Source organism: Ovis aries, chromosome 3 (assembly GCF_016772045.2).
Source record: "Ovis aries strain OAR_USU_Benz2616 breed Rambouillet chromosome 3, ARS-UI_Ramb_v3.0, whole genome shotgun sequence".
Classification (NCBI taxonomy): domain Eukaryota; kingdom Metazoa; phylum Chordata; class Mammalia; order Artiodactyla; family Bovidae; genus Ovis; species Ovis aries.
Genome location: NC_056056.1, coordinates 135997962 through 136018082, shown reverse-complemented (window position 1 = coordinate 136018082; position 20121 = coordinate 135997962). Strand labels below are relative to the sequence as shown.

The 20121-nt window shown below is 37.2% G+C and overlaps 1 protein-coding gene across 1 annotated transcript in view; it reads right to left on the bottom strand.

The window, feature by feature from the left end:
* The window catches only part of FAM186A (family with sequence similarity 186 member A), a 137163-nt gene that overhangs the window by 41330 nt on the left and 75712 nt on the right, over positions 1-20121 (bottom strand). The window contains exons 9-12 of the mRNA XM_042247322.1: positions 13337-13529; positions 10805-10956; positions 9942-10124; positions 9850-9868 (exon numbers count right to left, since the gene is read on the bottom strand). Of these exons, the coding sequence (XP_042103256.1) occupies positions 9850-9868; positions 9942-10124; positions 10805-10956; positions 13337-13529 (547 nt within the window). The remainder of the gene's footprint in view (positions 1-9849; positions 9869-9941; positions 10125-10804; positions 10957-13336; positions 13530-20121) is intronic.

The window sequence follows — 20121 nt, the reverse complement described above, 5'->3', positions numbered from 1 at the left end:
TCGATTTCTTTGTCTTAACTTTGTCCTGTCCTCCTTTTTAAGATTTTTAGTGGCATTTAGTTGATCTACAGTGTTGTGCTGCTTTTTGCTGTATAGCAAAGTGAGTCAGTTACACATATATCTGCTCTTTTTTCGATTCCTTTTGTCCTGTCCTTCTTTTAAGTGTGTCTCTTGTAGACATTATATTGCTAGATCTTATTTTTAAATTAAATCTGAAAATTTTATCTTTTCTTGGTAAATTAATAAATTATTTTTTATGTTGAATATTTTGTTTCATCCTAGTTTAAATTTTCTTTCATTTTTTCTTGCTTATTTCCTTATATTAATCAGTTTTTTCTATGGGTTTGAAAAGTACACACTTTATATTTGTTCTTCCATTGGTTATCTTTAACTTGTTAAGATTCTTACTTGTATTTATCTTTCCCAACTTACTAAACTTATCAACACCTATCTGTGCCTTCGCCCTTAATGGTACAGATACTTTAAAAAAATATTTATTTTTTTATTTGGCTGTGCTAGTTCTTAGTTGTGGCATGCATGATTCTTAGTTGTGGCATGTGGGATCTAGTTCCCCGACCAGGGATCAAACCCTGGTCCCCTGCACTGGGAGCACAGAATCTTAGCCACTGGATCACCAGGGAAGTCCTAGGACAAATCCCTGAATATACACTCTTACCTACCTCTGGATATTGCACTCTCCCCCTACTTTGTTATATCTGGTGTGTGTGGGTGTGTATAATGCTTATGTATATATGTATATACAATGTTTCTTAGACACCAACAAGCTTTACAAAATTATTTTCTCATTTTTACTATCTTATATTTCATAGCATTTCCTAAAATTTTCATTCAATAGATTACTTCCTTCAAGAATACTTTTAAAAGGGGTCTTAATGACAATCTGATGAGACCTTGAAGGTCTGAGAATATATTTGTTATACCCTCATGTTTAAGCAATAGCTTAGTTAAATATAACTTAGCTTCAAAGTTTCTGTTTTTAATATTTTAAAAATATTTATTATTTTCCTGTCCTTACTGTTGCTCCTAAGAAGTCTGACATCATTCTGATTCATTTTCTTTGTGGGTAAGCTGTTTTGCTTAGAATTTTCTCTTTACTTTGGAGTTCTTAAATTTCATTAAAATATCAATAAGTATTCAATTTTCCCATATCAGCCTAATTTATACTCCCTATATACCCTTCCAATATCAATCTTTCTTTGAAGGTTCTCACTATTTAAAAAAAGATATATCATCTTCCCTACAGTAACTTTTTTCTCTCCTGTTAGTGAAGTCACTCAGTTGTGTCCAACTCTTTGCGACCCCATGGACTATAACCTACCAAGCTCCTCTGTCCATGGGATTTTGCAGGTAATAATACTAGGGTGGATTGCCATTTCCTTCTCCAGGGGATCTTCCCGACCCAGGGATTGAACCCGGGTCTCCCACATTGTAGACAGACGCTTTACCGTCTGAACCACCAGGGAAGTCTCCTATTATATAAATGCTGTCTTTTCTATGTCTAAATTCTTTTTTTTTTCAATTTATTTATGTTTATTTATTTGGCTGCATAGGATCTTAGTTGCAGCACGCAGGCTTAGCTGCAGCATAGCATGTGGGATCTTAGTTCCCTGACCAGGGATTGAACCCTCGTTCCCCACATTGGAAGGAGAGTCTTAACCACTGGACCACCAGGGAAGTTTCTCTAGCCTCATATTTACTAATTTTTGTATTTTTTCATCTCTTATTCCTTCTCAATATCTTCTAGAAAAGTTTCTTGACTGATCTTAGGTTATGTCCATTTTGCTGTTTATATCATCTAGTGAGTTTATTTCAATTATGCATTGAATAGTCAGTAATCCTACTTGGTTCTTCATAAATGTTTGTTTCTGCTTCATTATCAATATCCTCTTGGGAACATTTATTTGGCTTATTGTTGTTGTTCAGTTGCTAAGTTGTGTCTGACTCTTTGCGACCCCATGACCTGCAGCATGCCAGGCTTCCCTGTCCTTCACTGTCTCCCTGAGTTTGCTCAAACTCATGTCCATTGAGTCAGTGATGGCATCCAACCATCTCAGCCTCTGTCGCCCACTTCTCCTCTTGCTCTCAATATTTCCCAGCATCAGGGTCTTTTCCAATGAGTCGGCTCATCATATCAGGTGGCCAAAGTATTGGAGCTTCAGCTTCAGCATCAGGACTTCCAATGAATATTCAGGGTTAACTTCCTTTAGGGTTAACTGGTTTGATCTTGCTGTCCAAGGGACTCTCAAGAGTCTTCTCCAGCACCATAGTTCGAAAGCATCAATTCTTCAGAACTCAACCTTCATGGTCTTTATTTGACTTGTATTCTAGTAATTCTTTCATCTAGAGTAGGTTTTAATTCATTTTCTTCCCAACTGTCTAGGTACTTTTCCCTGTGAGGTCATTTTCTTTCATGAGTATCCATTATCTCAGTGGGTAATGGAAGGAGAATGAGGTGGGAAGTGTCAAAACCTAGGCTTTAGCTTGTATACCACTCCTGATGAGTGAGACAGTCCAACTTTGAATATCCTTATGTGTATTGCTCTCATCAGAGGGCTTTGCCCCTTGGCGAACTTCTCTATATCCAAGGCTTTGTTCTTTTCTAAAGATGTATTTGTCTAGCCCTCTGGGTAAAGAGAAAGCCTATGAGGAAAGGTAGGAGGAAACCCTTTGATGCTTGTTTCTTGAATCAGAAATTACTGGGTTTTTTTCAATCCAACTTTCCAGTAGTGTTCCCCTGTGAACCTACTTTCTGGTATTGTAGGAGAGCTGATGGGAAAGGTAGTGATCTACTCTGGGCAGTGGTGGATAGAAAAGAGTCCAACTCAAGATTTCTCCCCAGATCTACTCTCCATGTTGGAAGCCTGGCCCTCCTCTGTCCAGGGCTTCTATCTCCCTTCTTTATCAAATCGTAAGTATCTCCTGACCCTTCAGGGATTTCTGCTGGTTTCATTTTCATTTTTTTTTCCCCACCCATTCATTTCTTGTTTCTGAGGTATATTTAGGCTTAGGTTGGCATGGGAGGTATACTGTGCCACTTTGTCATTACATCAGGGATCATTTTGTAACAGCCTACCTTAAAGCTTGAAGCCTACCTTTAAGCTTTGTGTTTCCAGCAATTTAGAGAAGAAGATATTCTTTCTTGAGTGGTAGTAGTCTGGAAATGAAGGTGTTTAGCCTGAAGAACTATAGGCAGAAATAAAAGCATAGGATAGGCAAAGCAATGTATACACATGAAAGAGCAAAATAGGCATTTTACTGAAATGTTGAAATTTACTTTCAACATACTTGTATTTAATTTTACAGTCACCTGGGAATCTTCTTAAACCTGGAAACAAGACAAGAAAATCTTATTACAAGTTGCTTTTGAACACATTTGTGGGAATACAGATGATTCATAGGGAAATTGAGTGCCTCCAGAAATCAAAGTTAAACTACAAAATTAATATGTAAGCCATATATATAAAAGTCACCTTAACAAGGCAGAATGTCTCCCAGGATAAAATCAGGAACAGCAGGACTTGACAGTAGTTTATATTTATTAGACAGTATTCTTATACCTAAAGTTAGAACATGGCCTGAATATTGACAATGGTTGTTATTTCTAGGCATGGACTTGTCTGTATTTTCCATATTTTTTATGATGAATATTCATTACCTTTGTAATTGGAAAAAAATGATTTTATGGAATTTTCATAGGGAAATCTTCATATAAATATACAAACCTCTACCAGGATATTTGCTGCAGCATTGTTTGCAATGTTGAAAAAGATCCAAATTTCTATCAGTGGAAGAACTGTTCAATAAATTATGATAGACCTACATAATAAATATCATATAAACAATAAATGTGATGCTGTAAGTCTATATTAATGTAGAAAAATTTCAAAGATTTACTGTTAAGTGAAACACTAAGTTAAAAGATGTATCTGACATGAGTCCATTTTTGCAACCAAAAGTAAGTACATGGAAATTTTTTGAAAAATATATGCAAGAAGTTACCTCTCGGTCTTAACAAATAAGTTGAACAAAGTTAAAAATCAGCAACTCTTCTTTGATTCTTCAGAGAAGTGAGGTCACAGGGCAAACCACTGCCCCCAAATTGGAGAGACAGATGATAGAGAATTACAGCTTAGCTAAATCAGAAGCTCATGAGCAGACGCTTCTGCAGGAACCAGTGCCTGGTAGAAAACCTAAAACTGTAACTGATGAATGGTTGGAGGCTCAGTATAAACAAGTCTGAGAGTTAAAAAATCCAGAGGACCTAGTCAAAGGGACCTCCAGAAACTCTACTAAGTCCTGATAGTGAAGATTGGAGAAAAATCCCCTGTTTACCCCAGAGGACTGGGGAAGGTAACCATTCTGAAGTAGAGCAGAGCCTTCTGTTCTTCTTAACAAATCTACCCTCAAGAAAAACTATTTACCAAAGTCTAACATGCTGGAGTTTTATCAGGGCCTAACCTGCTTGAAGGAAATACCCAGCTCCAGTCAGCTCTAGCCATCCTGTCCCATCTAAGGTGAGGTAAGGGTCAGGGGTACTGGCAAGCATTGGTAAAGTTCACAGTCCAGAGGTACAGGTTCTGCAAAAGATGAGACCTAATCACAGAGCTGTAAAATGTTTCCCCTTCTCCCATACTTCACTACCATACCACTAGGGGCCTATTTGCCAGAGTTCCTTTCACCTAATATATCATGTCTGGATTTTAATTTAAAACTTACAAAGCACACTAGAAGAAAAGCACAGTTTGAAGAGGCTGAACAAGCATCAGAACCAGAGTAAGGTACAGTAGTGATATTGTAATTAAGATAATTACAATCATAATTAACTATGATTAATATGCTAAGGATGTTGATGAAAAAGTAGATAGCACACAGGAATACTGTATAATGTGAATTTTCTTTAAAGAAGACTTTTCAAGAGAAATCTTAAAATATTTTGAACTAAATTAAAATGAAAATAGAAACTTATCAAATATTTTGAGCTGCAACAAAACAGTGTGCCTAGAGGGGAATTTATAGCATTGAGTGCATATGTTAGGAAAGAAGCTTCTACCTTTGGAAACTGAAAAATGAGGAGCAAACAGAATCCAAAATAATCAGAAGAAAAGAAATAATAAAAATTAGAGCAGAAATTAGTAGAGAAAAACAGCAGATTTAACTGGGCACCTTGGTCAATTATGTGTTTATGTTTTTAAGTACAAAGCCAAATGTGTAGAAATATTAACACCATATTCAGGATCATGGTTTCTCTGGCATATGAAGGAAAAAAAGGTCATTGGTTAGGGGTGCAATGGAGAAATTCACTTTTATGTGTGTTTGTACTATATATTTTTAAGTTTTGCTTTTTGGGTTTTTCTTTTCTTTTGTAAAGAGCATATTTTATTTCTGCATATGCAGATTTTTAATATTACTATGTTTCTTGCAATCTGAAATATCGATAATAAATACTGAAACAACTTTAATAGCCCTCTAGATAAAGTCTGGGGAACCTAATATGGATTACAAACACCTTTGTGGTTTCTCTGACCCTACTTACCTCTCTAATCTTAGCCCTTCGAGTTTGTACATAACAGTCTCACCAGGCTGACCAATTTTCCTCAAAAGACCTCATTCCTTCTCTCCAGCACAGCCATTCCTCCTCCATTATCACCCATCTTTCTCTTAATATTAAATCTTTGCTTAATTGTCCATATCTTTAGGAAAACGTCTCTGGCCCTTTATCTTTGTCTGGGTTGAATACTTCTTTGTCCTTCCAAAACATTTAGCACTTTCCCCATCACTTACCACTTAATCATATGGTATTGGAACTGTTGACTTACTTCTCTATAGCTCCCATTAGAATATAAACCCCAAAAGTACAGAAACTTATGTCTCACTTTTTCTAACATCCCTGGCCTCTGCTTAGTACTTAGCAATAATAGGCCCTCAATAAATATTTTTATAGAAATTATTTAGTTAATTAATGATAGTCTGGCTTATTTAACATTCTTGAGGCAAGCTATAATTTTATTTTTAATGTGAACCCGGTTTTCTAATCAGTATTTAGTTGGAATCATAAAATATTACCATCCCATAGTGTGGTTAGAAATTATTTCCTGGAAACAAATAAACAAGGAAACCCAAAACAGAAATCATTACCTGGAATAAAATTCTCTTCAGTCATTCATATAACAATGTTTGGGTTAAACTAGGTCTTGCTGTTGTTTTTAGGATTAGCTCATAGTAAGTATTCATCAGATTGTATAAACCATTCTTAGGCAAATGTGATAAAATTCTTAAAGTTGCATTTTGTTTTTATAAATTCAAATTTTGGACTATAATAGGTATTACTCTAATATATGGTAAATATGTACTGATACCACTTGCATTTAAATGAATCAAATAAAAATGCCATTGTTACTTATGTTTTCTTCTTAGCTTACTCTTTTGCTTCATTTTCCCTAGAGTCTGTGTGCTGCTAACTAAAGACTGTGATTTTTGAACAGCTCCTAACCTCATTTGTTAAAAAAAAAATTATACCTTAATAGAATAATACAACTTTGCTTTTCAAATAGAAGTTTATATAGCAAAATGTTAGCAGCAGTATTATCCCTGAATGGCAGAGGTCGAAAGTAATTTATCTTCTTTGTTATACTTTCCTATGCTTTATATATTTTTGAAATTTTTAATGAAAATATTTCAAATTATATATTGTTGAAAACTGTTCCTTTGGGAATTCCCTGGAGGTCCAGTGGTTAGGACTCGGCACTTTCACTGCTAGGGGCCTGGGTTCAATTCCTGGTGGGGGAACTGAGATCCCACAAGCCATGCAGCATGGCCAATGCCAATAAATAAATAAATGAAAACTTCTTAAAATTAAAAAAAATTGTTCTTCTGATAGTTGTTATCTTTTGTAATTCATCAGTATCTTATCATCCCCTACTTTGATTGTTACCTCTTTGGAGACAGAAACATATATGTATTCATTCATTCAACATTGAACTTTTTTGAATATTTCTAATGGGTCAAAATGTCAGACCTCTTGGGATACAAAGAGACAGATGCATAAACAGATCATTATAATACATGTGGTAAATACAATGATAGAGTAATAAGTTTAGGATATTATGGAATTTGGGGAAATGGCACATGATAGCAATATGGAAGATTAGGAAAAGCTCTCCTCAGGGAGATAAAATATAAACTGATTAAGTCAGTAATGTTTTTGAGCTATAACAGAATCCCTGACTAAGGATGGTTGAAGCTAAGAAGTTATTCATTGCTCGTCTAACAAAAAGGCCAGGGGCAAGTGTACTCAGGGTTGCTCTAGTAACTTAATGTCATCAAAGATGGGGTTTTACTTATCTTCCTCCTCTATAATTCTTGGTGTATTGTCTTTTTGGTCCCGTGGTTATCACCTCAGGGTTGCCAAAGATGACACTAGCTCTAAGCATCACATAACACATCAAGGCAGGAAGAGAAATTTTAATCCCAGTCACCCCTGTGGGAAACAGGAAGAAAGGGTACTAGGGGGATAGGGAGGTTTCTGTTTGTATATATTTTTAATTTTAAAAATTTATCAGATAAAGTAAAAGAAGCAATATGTTATTGGTCCTGAATTTTTTCACATATTGTTCCTTCTGCCTGGCATCCATGGTCTCTTGAAACTTTCTCACATATTGTATCTCAGTGCCTTATTTATAGTACCTGGCACATAGTAAGTAGTAAATATTTTTGAAAGTAAAGCAAAAGGCAGAGCAAAAACAGAAGCAGCTGAACACAATAAGCAGCTAATCTCCCTAAAATATATTGCCTGAAATGAGGGAAGGTAAGTAATAAGGTAATTACAATACATGGTAGGTGCAAGGATAGTGTTAATTACAAGATACTAGTAAGATTATGCTCAAAATACTTCAAGCTAGGTAGGCTTCAGCAGGACATGAACACAGGACTTCCAGATGTACAAGCTGAGATTAGAAAAAGCAGAGGAACCAGAGATCAAATTACTAACATTTGTTGGATCATAGAGAAAGCAAAAGAATTCCAGAAAAACATCTGCTTCTGCTTCATTGACTCCATGAAAGTCTTTGACTGTGTGGATCACAACAAACTGGAAAATTTCCAAAGAGATGGGAATAACAGACCACCTTACTTGTCTTCTGAGAAACCTGTATGTGGGTCAAGAAATAACAGAACCAGACATGGAGCAATGGGCTGGTTCAAAATTGGGAAAAGAGTATATGACAAAGCTGTATATTGTCACCTTGCTTATTTAACTTACATGCAGAATTATGCAGAGTAAATCATGTGAAATGCTGGGATGGATGACTCACAGACTGGAATCAAGATTGCCAGGAGAAGTATCAACAACCTCAGATACGTAGATGATACCTCTCTACTGGCAGAGAGTGAAGAAAAACTAAACAGCTTCTTGATGTGGGTGAAAGAGGAGAGTGAAAAAGATGATTTGAAATTCAACATTCTAAAAACTAAGATCATGGCATCTTTTTCCATCCCTTCATGGTAAATGGAGAAAAAGTGGAAACAGTGACAGATTTTATTTACTTGGGCCCCAAAATCACTGTGGATGGTGACTGCAGACATGAAGTTGAAAGACACTTGCTCCTTGGAAGGAAAACTGTGACAAATCTAGGTGCAGTGTATTAAAAAAGCAGACACATCACTGACAACAAAGATGTGTATAGTCAAAGCTATTATTTTTCCGGTAATCATATATAGATGTGAGAGTTGGACCATAAAGAAGGCTGAGCACCAAAGAACTGATGCTTGCAAATTGTAGTGCTGGAGAAGACTCTTGAGGGTCCCTCAGACTTCAAGGAAATCAAACTAGTCAATCTTAAAGGAGATCAACCCTGAATATTCGTTGGAAGGACTGATGCTGAAGTTGAAGCTCCAATACTTTGACTACCTGATGCAAAGAGCCAACTCATTGGAAAAGACCCTGATTCTGGGAAAGACTGAAGGCAAAAGGTAGAGGAGGCAGCGGAGGATGAGAAGGTTAGAGAGCATCACCAACTCAATGGACATGAGTCTGAGCAAACTCCAGGAGATAGAAGGACAGAGGAGACTGGTGTGCTACAGTCTGTGAGGCTGCAAAGAGTCAGACACAACTTAGTGACTGAACAGCAGCAACAAGATTACATAATGTTTTTGCTATTATTTTACTTTATTATAGTAAAATTTTCAGTGTCTTATTTCATGGCATCTGCCACCTAAACAAATTTATGAGTTGATGCTGTTTCTTCTTACCCCAGGATTTGGATTTCACCAGAATAAATGAGACTGCTACCACAGATTCTTTCAGGCTACAAAGTTCAGTCTTCTAAATTGTTGGTTTAGAACATTAAATAATTCCCTTTCCTGAAAGAGGTAATGCAGACTCTAAAACTCTTTAGTTCCACTGGAATGATTTCCAATGATATTTTAAAATCTGGTTTAACAGAATTTGGAAACGTGGAACCACATGACTACCACCTTACTTATTGTTTCCAAGTGTCTTTAGTGTATCCTGGGATATAAGCCCTGAATTTCCTTCAGATTGGGCCTAGATATGACAATTGAATTTAAGGTCATGTTGCTGAAGCATGAAATGAGCAAAAGCATTTTACAATGGTCTTTCTGGTATTTTCAACAATAAATCCCTAAGTGGAATTCAAAAGTGGACCTTTCTAGTGTTAGATTAAGTTTTGCCATATTATAACTGTTTTTTGCCTGTTTGTTTGTTTATATTATTCCAATAGGCCCATGAAAAGAGCCACTAAAAGACTAATGCTGAATTTATGGGTACTTTTTTATAACTGATGTGAGTTTGATGTCACACCAAGAACCTACTTTTGGTAACTTCCTTGTGCTGTAAAGTTAAGGAAACAAAAGGTACATGACCAAAGGCCCAATTATCAGAGTTCGCCCAGTCCTTAACTTACCTTGATTGAATACACGTAAGAGATCTTATGAAGGCTGACTGAACATCTAACTGAAGCAGCATAGGAATATCTGGGTACCCACCCAGCTGCGCCCAGAGTGAATGCATTGATGTCTTCTCTGTTATTGGGTAACTCGAAGTGGATAGATCTGCATTCCAGATGGCTTGCAGTTGGTCGTCTTTTCTAGAGAATCAGAGAGCACTCCTTAAGCGTCAGACTCTCCTGAGCTCCAAAGCCATTCAAGATATAATTCCTATCATCCTTCCTTTTCTTCACCACCACCTATAGAGCTTCCCTGTCCTTCCCTTTCCACCTGTCCTATAGAGCTCCCACTGGCACTGAGGAACTTTAGTTATGATGATCACTTCAACTGAGAGATGGATTAAAAAAGCAGAATTTGCAGAAATAACTTTTTTTTTTTTCCTGAAAGTTGCCTTTCCATGACTTTATCTACTAATACATTTTAAACAACTTTCTTAGCTTCATGGAGTATACATTCCATATTCAGGCTATTGCCCCACCTCCACAACAATCTTTTCCCTTTCTTTCCCAAAGTTTCTACCTTTTTTTTTTTTTTAAGAAAATGTTTCTAAGTTTCTTCATTGTGTATATTGAAATAATTTGTTTCTTACTAAGGAAGAATCAACTTCGTTTTTTAAAGGAACTCAAAACTAGATGTTAAAGTTTTAAGTAGAAATAAGCCTTTTGCAGATTAGCTAAGAAGATTAATACTTGCACCACCAATATCCACTGCACCATATCATAACTGTAGAGAAGGGGAATCTCTTGGGCAAAAAAAAAAAAGTATTAGGTTCCATTTATTATCCAAAGAAAGTTTAATGTCGGTCTTTCCTACCACACACCTAAATTTATTGAGAATGTTATACTTCCTGTTCTCTTCTTTCAGTAGCTTTGAACATGGCTGTTGAACAGATTTGGTAGAGGCAGGTATTTGCTTTTTTTCAATGACCAAAGGGATAGGTTGATCGAGATTCAATTTATATATCTCTTGAAGCTAAAAGTAAATAAATCAGAAAGAGGAAATCATGAAAAGAAATGGCCAAAGTCTTTAGGATGATCTTCTGAGCTGGCCCTAGTTTCCTCTTCCAAATTCTCTTTTTCCATGCCTTTTCTCCCTTCCTCTGAGCACTCTTCAATCAGTACCCACCACCAACACACAGTTTCAGAGTTGGCAGCCATTAATATATAAAGACCATGGTCCTGCTTTAAGTTCTAGTTTAGTTCTTTCATTTCCTAGCTTTGTGACTTTAGGTTAGTTGCCAATTTTATTGGCACCTCTTTCTTCTCATTTCTAAAACAAGAATAATAATACAAGGTTGTTGTGAGAGTTACATAATATGTTTGGAAAACTTCACAAATTGTGAAGAAGCACTGTGCAAATGTAATGATAGCTAACATTGACTGTCAGATGCGTTAACTTGCCTGCAGTGTGGGAGACCCGAGTTCGATTCCTGGGTCAGGAAGATCCCCTGGAGAAGGAAGTGGCAACCCACTCCAGTATTCTTGACTGGAAAATCCCATGGATGGAGGAGCCTGTGGGGCTACAGTCCAAAAGGTTGCAAAGAGTCGGACACGACTGAGCAACCTCACTTTCACTTTCATTTAATATTTACAGTCTTATAAGATAGGTGCTCTTATTATCCTTGTCTTACATATGGGGATATGAAGCTCAGAAAATTTAAGTGGCTTGCCCAAGGTCTCTTAGCTAGTATGTAGTAAAGCCAGTCTGGTAGCAGAACCAACTTCTGGACCACAATTCTGAATCCATGTAAGGTATTTATGCATTTCTACCCTTTTATTCCTTTTGTTTTTCCCTCTCCTTTCTTAATAGCTTCATACCTACTTCATTATCTAGATTCTAGCTTTACTGACCCCAGACCTTTATTCATCTTTTGAAATGCCCTAGACATTGTCATTCCTGTTAGACAGCCCATGACATTGCCAATTCATCTTGCCTTACTCCATCTACCTCGGTCATATTTTCCAAACCCAGAACTATCAAGAATATCCATTTTTAAGGTGCGAGAGTTTTAATATTTATATATTGTAACTTATAATGTAATTTCTGGACAGTTCCCTGATGGCCTAGTGGTTAGAATTCTCAGCCTTCATTCCAGGCCTGGGTTCAGTCCCTGGTTGGGAAACATGGCTGTGTGGCACAACCAAAAAAAAAGTAACTTCTAAAAACTTCACAACATGTCTATAATGAGAAGTTTCTCTGTACCTTCTAGAGTAGCAAGTAAGCTAATCTTATTAATTAATTACTTTAGTGAAACAGAATGATGTACAAATAGAAAATATTCCTAGAACTCCAAAAACTTTCCAGAGCTGCATGCTGGAGAAAGTAAGGGCAGCGTGTAATTCCAGAGCAAAGAACTCTTATCTCAGCTCTGTAACTTTTGGAAGGTCACTATCACTTCCAAAAGCAATATTGCTGGTTATCAGAGTGAATTCACCCATTCACACTGGGTGAATGTCAGAGTTTAACAGGATCTTCTGTGCCTGGTACTATGTAAGCAAGTTAATTAACTCTTATCTCCTTTTTTGTAAATGCTTGATATTAAAACTTGCTTTCTGATAGTTTTGAGGAAAGAAGTAAACACCAAGAATCAGTTGGAGAGCAATGACTTCAAGAGGTTTCATACCTAGAGGCTGGTAAATGTGGGTTGACTAGGAAGGAGTTGAGCATTTCTGGAAGTCTCTCCCATTCTTACAGGCTTCCAGGTGGCGCAGTGGTAAAGAATCTGCCTGCCAGTGCAGGAGATGCAAGACACGTGAGTTCAATCCCTGGGTTGGGTAGATCCCCTGGAGTAGGAAATAGCAACCCACTCCAGTATGCTTGCCTGGGAAATCCCATGGACAGAGGAGCCTGGCAAGCTCTTCTGGGTTGCAAAAGTCCATAGGGTTGCAAAAGGGTTGACACAACTGGGCAACTAAACACCACCATCAATAGATTTAATTAAGTTAAGGATCTCAAGATGAGATCATCCTGGTTTAATCAGATGGGTCCTAAATTCAATGATACATTGGCTTTATAATAGGAAAGAACAAAAAACACACTGGGCAGAAGGCTACGGAGAAGACAGAGGCAGAGACTGGAGTTATGTAACGACAAGCCAAGGATTGTCTATAGCCACTAGAGTCTAGAAGAGAAGCTTGGAAAAAATTTCTCCCTCAGAGCATCTGGAAGGAACCAAACCATAAGAGAATACATTTCTGTTGTTTTTAAGCCATGAAATTTGTAATATGTTAACAGCAGCACAGGGCACTAATATACATGGTATCTCTAGGGAACTGTTATTAATAAGTTTCAAAACCTGCCCCTTTCGCTTTTCTTACAATAGGCTGGGGAGAGGGAGTAGAAAACAGATTACCTGGCTGAAAAAGTACATCATTTTCCTTAGGCACTGATTCCGTTTCTGCTCTAGAGAATTCTGTTTCTTTGTCCAGATCTGCATCACCTTTTTTTGATAATCATCAATCCTCTTCAGCATTATGTAGAGGTTCTGGGTCTCATAACTTCTTCCAGTATCCTGGATGGCTAGTAATCGTTTAATTATGTTGTTCCTTGGAAAAATTAACAAGAATTAGGTTGATAAAATTTCTGACGCTAACTCAGCTAACCTGGCCTCAGTTACTTCCCATTCTCATCTCATCCTTAGTAAGTAGAGATGGTAGAGGGGTGGCAGGCTTGCTTAATGTGACCATCATCTAGTTCCCTATGTGACCAAACTTTCAAAACTCTATATGACTGTCAAATATTTACTTAACTCCGCACACAATTTTTAGTGTTACAGTAGTATCGCTTATTATTTTTTAAAGAAAGTGAAGTCACACAGTCGTGTCCAACTCTTTGTGACCCCATGGACTATAGCCTCCCAGGATGGAAAATTCGTCCATGGGATTTTCCAGGCAAGAATACTGGAGTGGGCTGCCATTGCCTTCTCTTAAAATACAGTAATATTTTAGTAGTGATATATATAAGACATATAGAAGGTATTTAATACCTTGAAAAAGACTGTCCTTGCCTTCAAAGCACTTACAAGCCAGGTTAGAAGACTCATAAAAATTAACTATGTCAGATAATGAAATAAATGCTAAATAGCAGTTGATCTGTTTGAGCTAACAGGAAAACATAATTAATTCTAACAAGAGGAATAAAGAAGGCTCCATAGGAAAATCTGAATACGATCTGGAGGATGTAGTACTCTCTGTTTTTTGCGCCACAACATTTGGGCCTAGATAGTTTTTTTCCATCCCCACTCTACAGGAGAGAAAAAGGAATCTGAACAAATTTTCAAAAGTCACATAATTAATTAATGACAGATTTAGGAAGCAAACCCAGATCTTTCTTTCCACAATACCAATATTTCTCAAAGTGTGGACCCTAATCACCTGGACTGATTCATCTTGTGGGAAGGAGGGAGGGTGGTACTTGTTGAATATGGGGTACCTTCCCAGACCTTTTGAATAAAAAAGCTTGGTGATAGGCTTCAGGATCTGTATTTTAAACAAAATCTCAGGTAAACCTTACAGCCACTAAAGTCTGAGAAAAGGGGGATGAAGAATTCCAGATTGAGGGAATACTATAAATACAGGCAAGACGATGAAAGTTATATTTTGGGAGTGGTGAATAGTATGGAACTTTTTAGACCACAGATATGTGAAAGGATACATATTGGAGGATAAGACTGAAACAGCTGGATTATGAAAGGCCTTAGAAAAAGGTGTGTTGTGGTGTTTGGATCTAGGGGGAGGTGGGCCATGGGAACACACTGAAGATGTTTTTCTGAATGAATGTGCTTTTCATATGGAGAGGGGCTTCCCCAGTGGCTCAGTGGTAAAGAATCTGCTTGCAAGCAGGAGCTGCAGGAGATGCATGCTCAGTCCCTGGGTGGGGAAGAGCCTCTGGAGGAGGGCGTGCAACCCACTCCAGTATTCTTGCCTAGAGAATCCCATGGACAGAGGAGCCTGGCGGGTCGCGAAGAGTCAGGCCAGAAATGACTGAAGCGACTTACTGCCACACATGCCATACATATATAGAGAGAGGTTGTGGGGGGAAGGGAATAACTTTTAGGTCTCCTTTACAGGTTGTAATTAATAGCATAGAATGTACTGTATATATGGATCATTTAATAGTTAAATATATTAGCTTTCTAAATTATTTCATTTTAAATTAATTTTCCAATAGCCTCCAGGCAGACACTTAACCTATGAGCCACCAGGGAAGCCCTCATATCCCATAGGTGATTTTTATTTTTCTACTTCTATGATCATATTTATTACATGTGTTTTTTCCCAGTTTTTTTATTGAAAAGTATAGTTGATCTACAATGTTGTGTCGCAGCAAAGTGATTCAGTTATTTATATATATACATGTGTATAAATAATATAAATATTATAAATGTATTTACATAGTCTCTTTCAGATTATTTTCCATTATAGGTTATTGCAAGATATTAAGCATAGTTCCCTGTGATTACATGTGTTTTTAATCACATGTAATCATACACAGGCATCTCCTGCATCATTTCTCCATGTGTTACCAAATTCCTATCACATCCATTCCTATAAATAAAGGTGTTCGCAATTAAGCAATTGGGTAGCATTCTAATGACCATATTTCATATGGATTTGAGATATAAGCAACTGTGTATATTTATAATTGAGGTATTCACTGCAGATGGTGACTGTAGCCATGAAATTAATAAACGCTTACTCCTTGGAAGAAAAGTTATGACCAACCTAGATAGCATATTGAAAAGCAGAGACAATACTTTGCCAACAAAGGTCCGTCTAGTCAAGGCTGTGGTTTTCCTGTGGTCATGTATGGATGCGAGAGTTGGACTGTGAAAAAAGCTGAGCGCCAAAGTATTGATGCTTTTGAACTGTGGTGTTGGAGAAGACTCTTGAAAGTCCCTTGGACTGCAAGGAGATCCAACTAGTCCATTCTAAAGGAGATCAGCCCTAGGTGTTCTTTGGAAGGAATGATGCCAAAGCTGAAACTCTAGTATTTTGGCCACCTCTAGTATTTTGGCCACCTCATGCGAAGAGTGGACTCATTGGAAAAGACCCTGATGCTGGGAGGGATAGGGGGCAGGAGGAAAAGGGGATGACAGAGGATGAGATGGCTGGATGGCATCACCAACTAGATGGATGTGAGTCTGAGTGAACTCCGGGAGTTGGTGATGGACAGGGAGGCCTGGCGTGCTGCGATTCATGGGGTCGTAAAGAGTCAGACACGACTGAGTGACTGAACTGAACTGAACTGACTGATATTTATATAAAATTGAGATATAAATTTAAACTAAGTTTAAGGTGTATAATGTGTTGATTTGATGATACATTTATATACTGCAATATGATTACCACTGTAGTGTTAGTTAATCCCTCTATCATGTCACATTTCTTTCCTGTGATGAAAAAAATTAAGATCTGCTCTCTTAGCAACTTTGAAGTTTACAAACATTGTTTTGTTTTGTTTGTTGCACTGGGTCTTCATTGCAGTGCATGGGCTCTTGGTTGCAGCGCCTGAGATTCTCTAGTTGCGGAGCACCGGGTTAGTTTCCCCTCTGCAAGTGGAATCTTAGTTCCTGGACCAGGGATTGAACCTGTGTTCCCTGCATTGGAAGGTGGGTTCTTAAACACTGGACCACCAGGAAGTCCCTATAAATACAGTGTTGTTGACTGTGATCACTATGCTATGTATTAGATCTTCCCAATAAGTCTTATTTTCCACATCAAATCTTTCCTGCCGTTTTTCTCTCTATTCACACAGTCTTTTAGATTTTTCCTGTAGTTTTTCCTTATTGAAATTATATGTCCCTACTTGGAAAAGTTTGCAGTTTCATTTCAAACTTAGAGATTTTATTGTTTATGTGTTTTAAAATATAATTCAATATCTAATTACCCAGTCTAATAGCAACCACTGAGGTATCTCATTATTTAAAATTTTCTGTCTAGAAACATTTTTGTTCATTTCTTCCTACCGCTTGTTCCCACTCTTTTAGCAAATTGTACTTATATTGATAAAATACTGCCCTCATTCTAATAAATATTTTATAGTATTTGATATAGAATTATGATTCAAAGGAAGGTGCTTTAACATTTACTGAGCATCTACTATGCATCAATCATTGTGCTGGAGATGTTGTTTCTATTTTAAATTTTATGTTAAATAAAACATTTTAATAGTTTAAAATATATTATTTCATTTAATCATCACAATCATTCTTTGAAGTATATATCATTACATTATCAGTTTTACAAATTTGAGTCAGCACATTAAAATCTTAGGAGACGTTTAGAACTAGAAATTTGAACCAAACTCTTCCTGACATGAAAGAGAGAATATGACTAAGATTTGGATATAAAACTATTACTACCCTCCTACACTGTCAATGGGAATGTAAATTGGTATAGGTGTTATAGGCACTATGGAGAACAATACGGAGTTTTCTTAAAAATCTAGAAAGAGTTACCACATGATCCTACAATCCCACTCCTGGGCATATATGCAGAGAAAACTCTAATTTGAAAAGATACATGCACCCATTGTTTATAGCAGCACTGTTCGCAGTAACTAAGACATGGAAGCAACCTAAATGTTCTTTAACAGATGAATGGATAAAGATGTGGTATATATATATATATATATATATATATAAATGAAATGCCATTTGCAGCATTTGGATGGACCTAGAGATGATCATATTAAGTGAACTAAGTCAGACAGAGAGAGATAAATATCATATGATATCATTTATATTTGGAATCTCAAAAAATAATACAGGGAATTTCCTGGTAGTCCAGTGATTAGGATTCTGTGCTTCTACTACAAAGGGCGTGGATTTGACTCCTAGTCAGAGAAGGCCAAAAAAAGAAAACAGATACAAATAAACTTATTTACAAAGCAGAAATAGACTTACAGACATAGAAAATAAACTTACGGCTACTAAAAGGTTAACCAGGGGGTGGGGGAGATAAATTAGTAGTTTAGGATTAACATACATATACACATTTACACATATACACATCATTAACATATACACATTTGCCAACAAAGGTCCATCTAGTCAAAGCTATGGTTTTTCCAGTAGTCATGTATGAATGTGAGAGTTGGACTAAAAAGAAAGCTGAGCACAGAAGAATTGATGCTTTTGAACTGTGGTGTTGGGGAAGACTCTTGAGAGTCCCTTGGACAACAAGGAGATCCAACCAGTTCATCCTAAAGGAAATCAGTCCTGAATATTCATTGGAAGGACTGATGCTGAAGCTGAAACTCCAATACTTTGGCCACCTGATGCGAAGAACTGACTCATTTGAAAAGACCCTGATGCTGGGAAAGATTGAAGGCAGGAGGAGAAGGAGATGACAGAGAATGAGATGGTTGGATGGCATCACCAACTCAATGGACATGAGTTTGAGTAAGCTCTGGGAGTTGGTGATGGACAGGGAGGCCTGGAGTGCTGCAGTCCATGGGGTCACAAAGAGTTGGACATGACTGAGTGACTGAACTGCACTACACACATTTATGAAACAGGTAAACAACAAGGACCTGTACAGCACAAGAAACTATACTCAGTTTCTTGTAATAACCTATAATGGAAAAGAATCTGAAAAAGAATATATATATATATATATATATATATATATATACATACATACATATATATGTATAACTGAATCACTTTACAATTAACACAACATTTTGAATTAACTATATTTCAGTTTTTAATAAATAAACAGTTTATTGCTAAAGAGTGCTAACCGCCATCTGAGCTGGTAGAGTTTTGCCTCAGAGCTGATGATTGCTGACTGATTAAGCAGCAGCTGCTGAAGTTTTGGGTGGCTTTGGTGATTTCTTTTTTTTTTAAATAATTTTATTTATTTATGGTGTGTTGAGTCTCCGTTGCTGCGTGGGCTTTTCTCTATTTGCAGCAGCAGGGGGCTACTCTCTAGCTGGAGTGCGTGGGTTTCTCACTGCAGTGGCTTCTCTTGTTCCTGAGCGTGGGCTCTAGAGCTTTCTGCCTTCAGTAGCTGCAGCATGTGTGCTCAGTAGTTGCGGCTCCCAGACTCTCGAGCACAGGCTCAATAGCTGTGGTGCATGGGCTTAGTTGCTGCAAGGAATGTGGGACTTACTGGATCAAGGATCAAACCCATGTTTCTTGCATTGGCGGGTAGATTCTTTACCACTGAACTATCAGGGAAGCCCTGGTGATTTCTTAACATAAGACAGCAATGAAGTTTGCCATATCATTGACTTGTCCTTTTATGGATGATTTCTCTGTAGTGTGCAATGCTATTTGATAGCATTTTACCCACACTAGAACTTTTTAAAATTGGAGTCAGTCCTCTCAAACCCTGCTACTACTTTATCAATGAAGTTTCTGTAATATTCTACATCCTTTGTTGTTATTTCAGCATTCTTGTCAGCATCTTCATCAGAAATAGATTCCATCTCAGGAAACCACTTTCTTTGCTCATCCATAATGCAGCTCCTCATCTGTTCAAGTTTCATCATGAGATTGCAGCAATCCAGTCACATCATTAGGCTCCACTTTTAATTCTAGTTCTGTTGCTATTTCCACATCTGCAGTTACTTCTTCCTCTGAAGTCTTGAACACCTCAAAGTCATCCATGAAGGCTGGAATCATCTTCTCAACTCCTGTTCATGTTGATATTTTGCCTTCTTTCTATGAATCATGAATGATCTTTTAAACAAAATATGTATTTATTCTGGCTGCATCGAATCTTAGTTGCAGCAGGCAGGATCTTTGTTGCAGTGTATGGACTCTCTAGTTGCGACACGTGGGCTCAATAGTGGTGATATGCAGGCTCAGTTGCTCTGCAGTGGGATCTTAGTTCCCTGCATCGCAAGGTGGATTCTTTTTTTTCTTTTTTCCTTTTTTTTTTGGAATTTATTTTTTATTTTTTTTTCTTTAATTCTTACATGCGTTCCCAAACATGAACCCCTCTCCCACCTCCCTCCCCATAACATCTCTCTGCAAGGTGGATTCTTAACCACTGGACTTCCAGGCAAATTCTAGAGTGACCTTAATAGCATCTAGAAAGGTGAATGCTTTCCAGAAGGTTTTCAACTGACTTTGCCCAGATCCATCAAAGAAATCATTATCTATGGCAGCTACTGTATAACCTT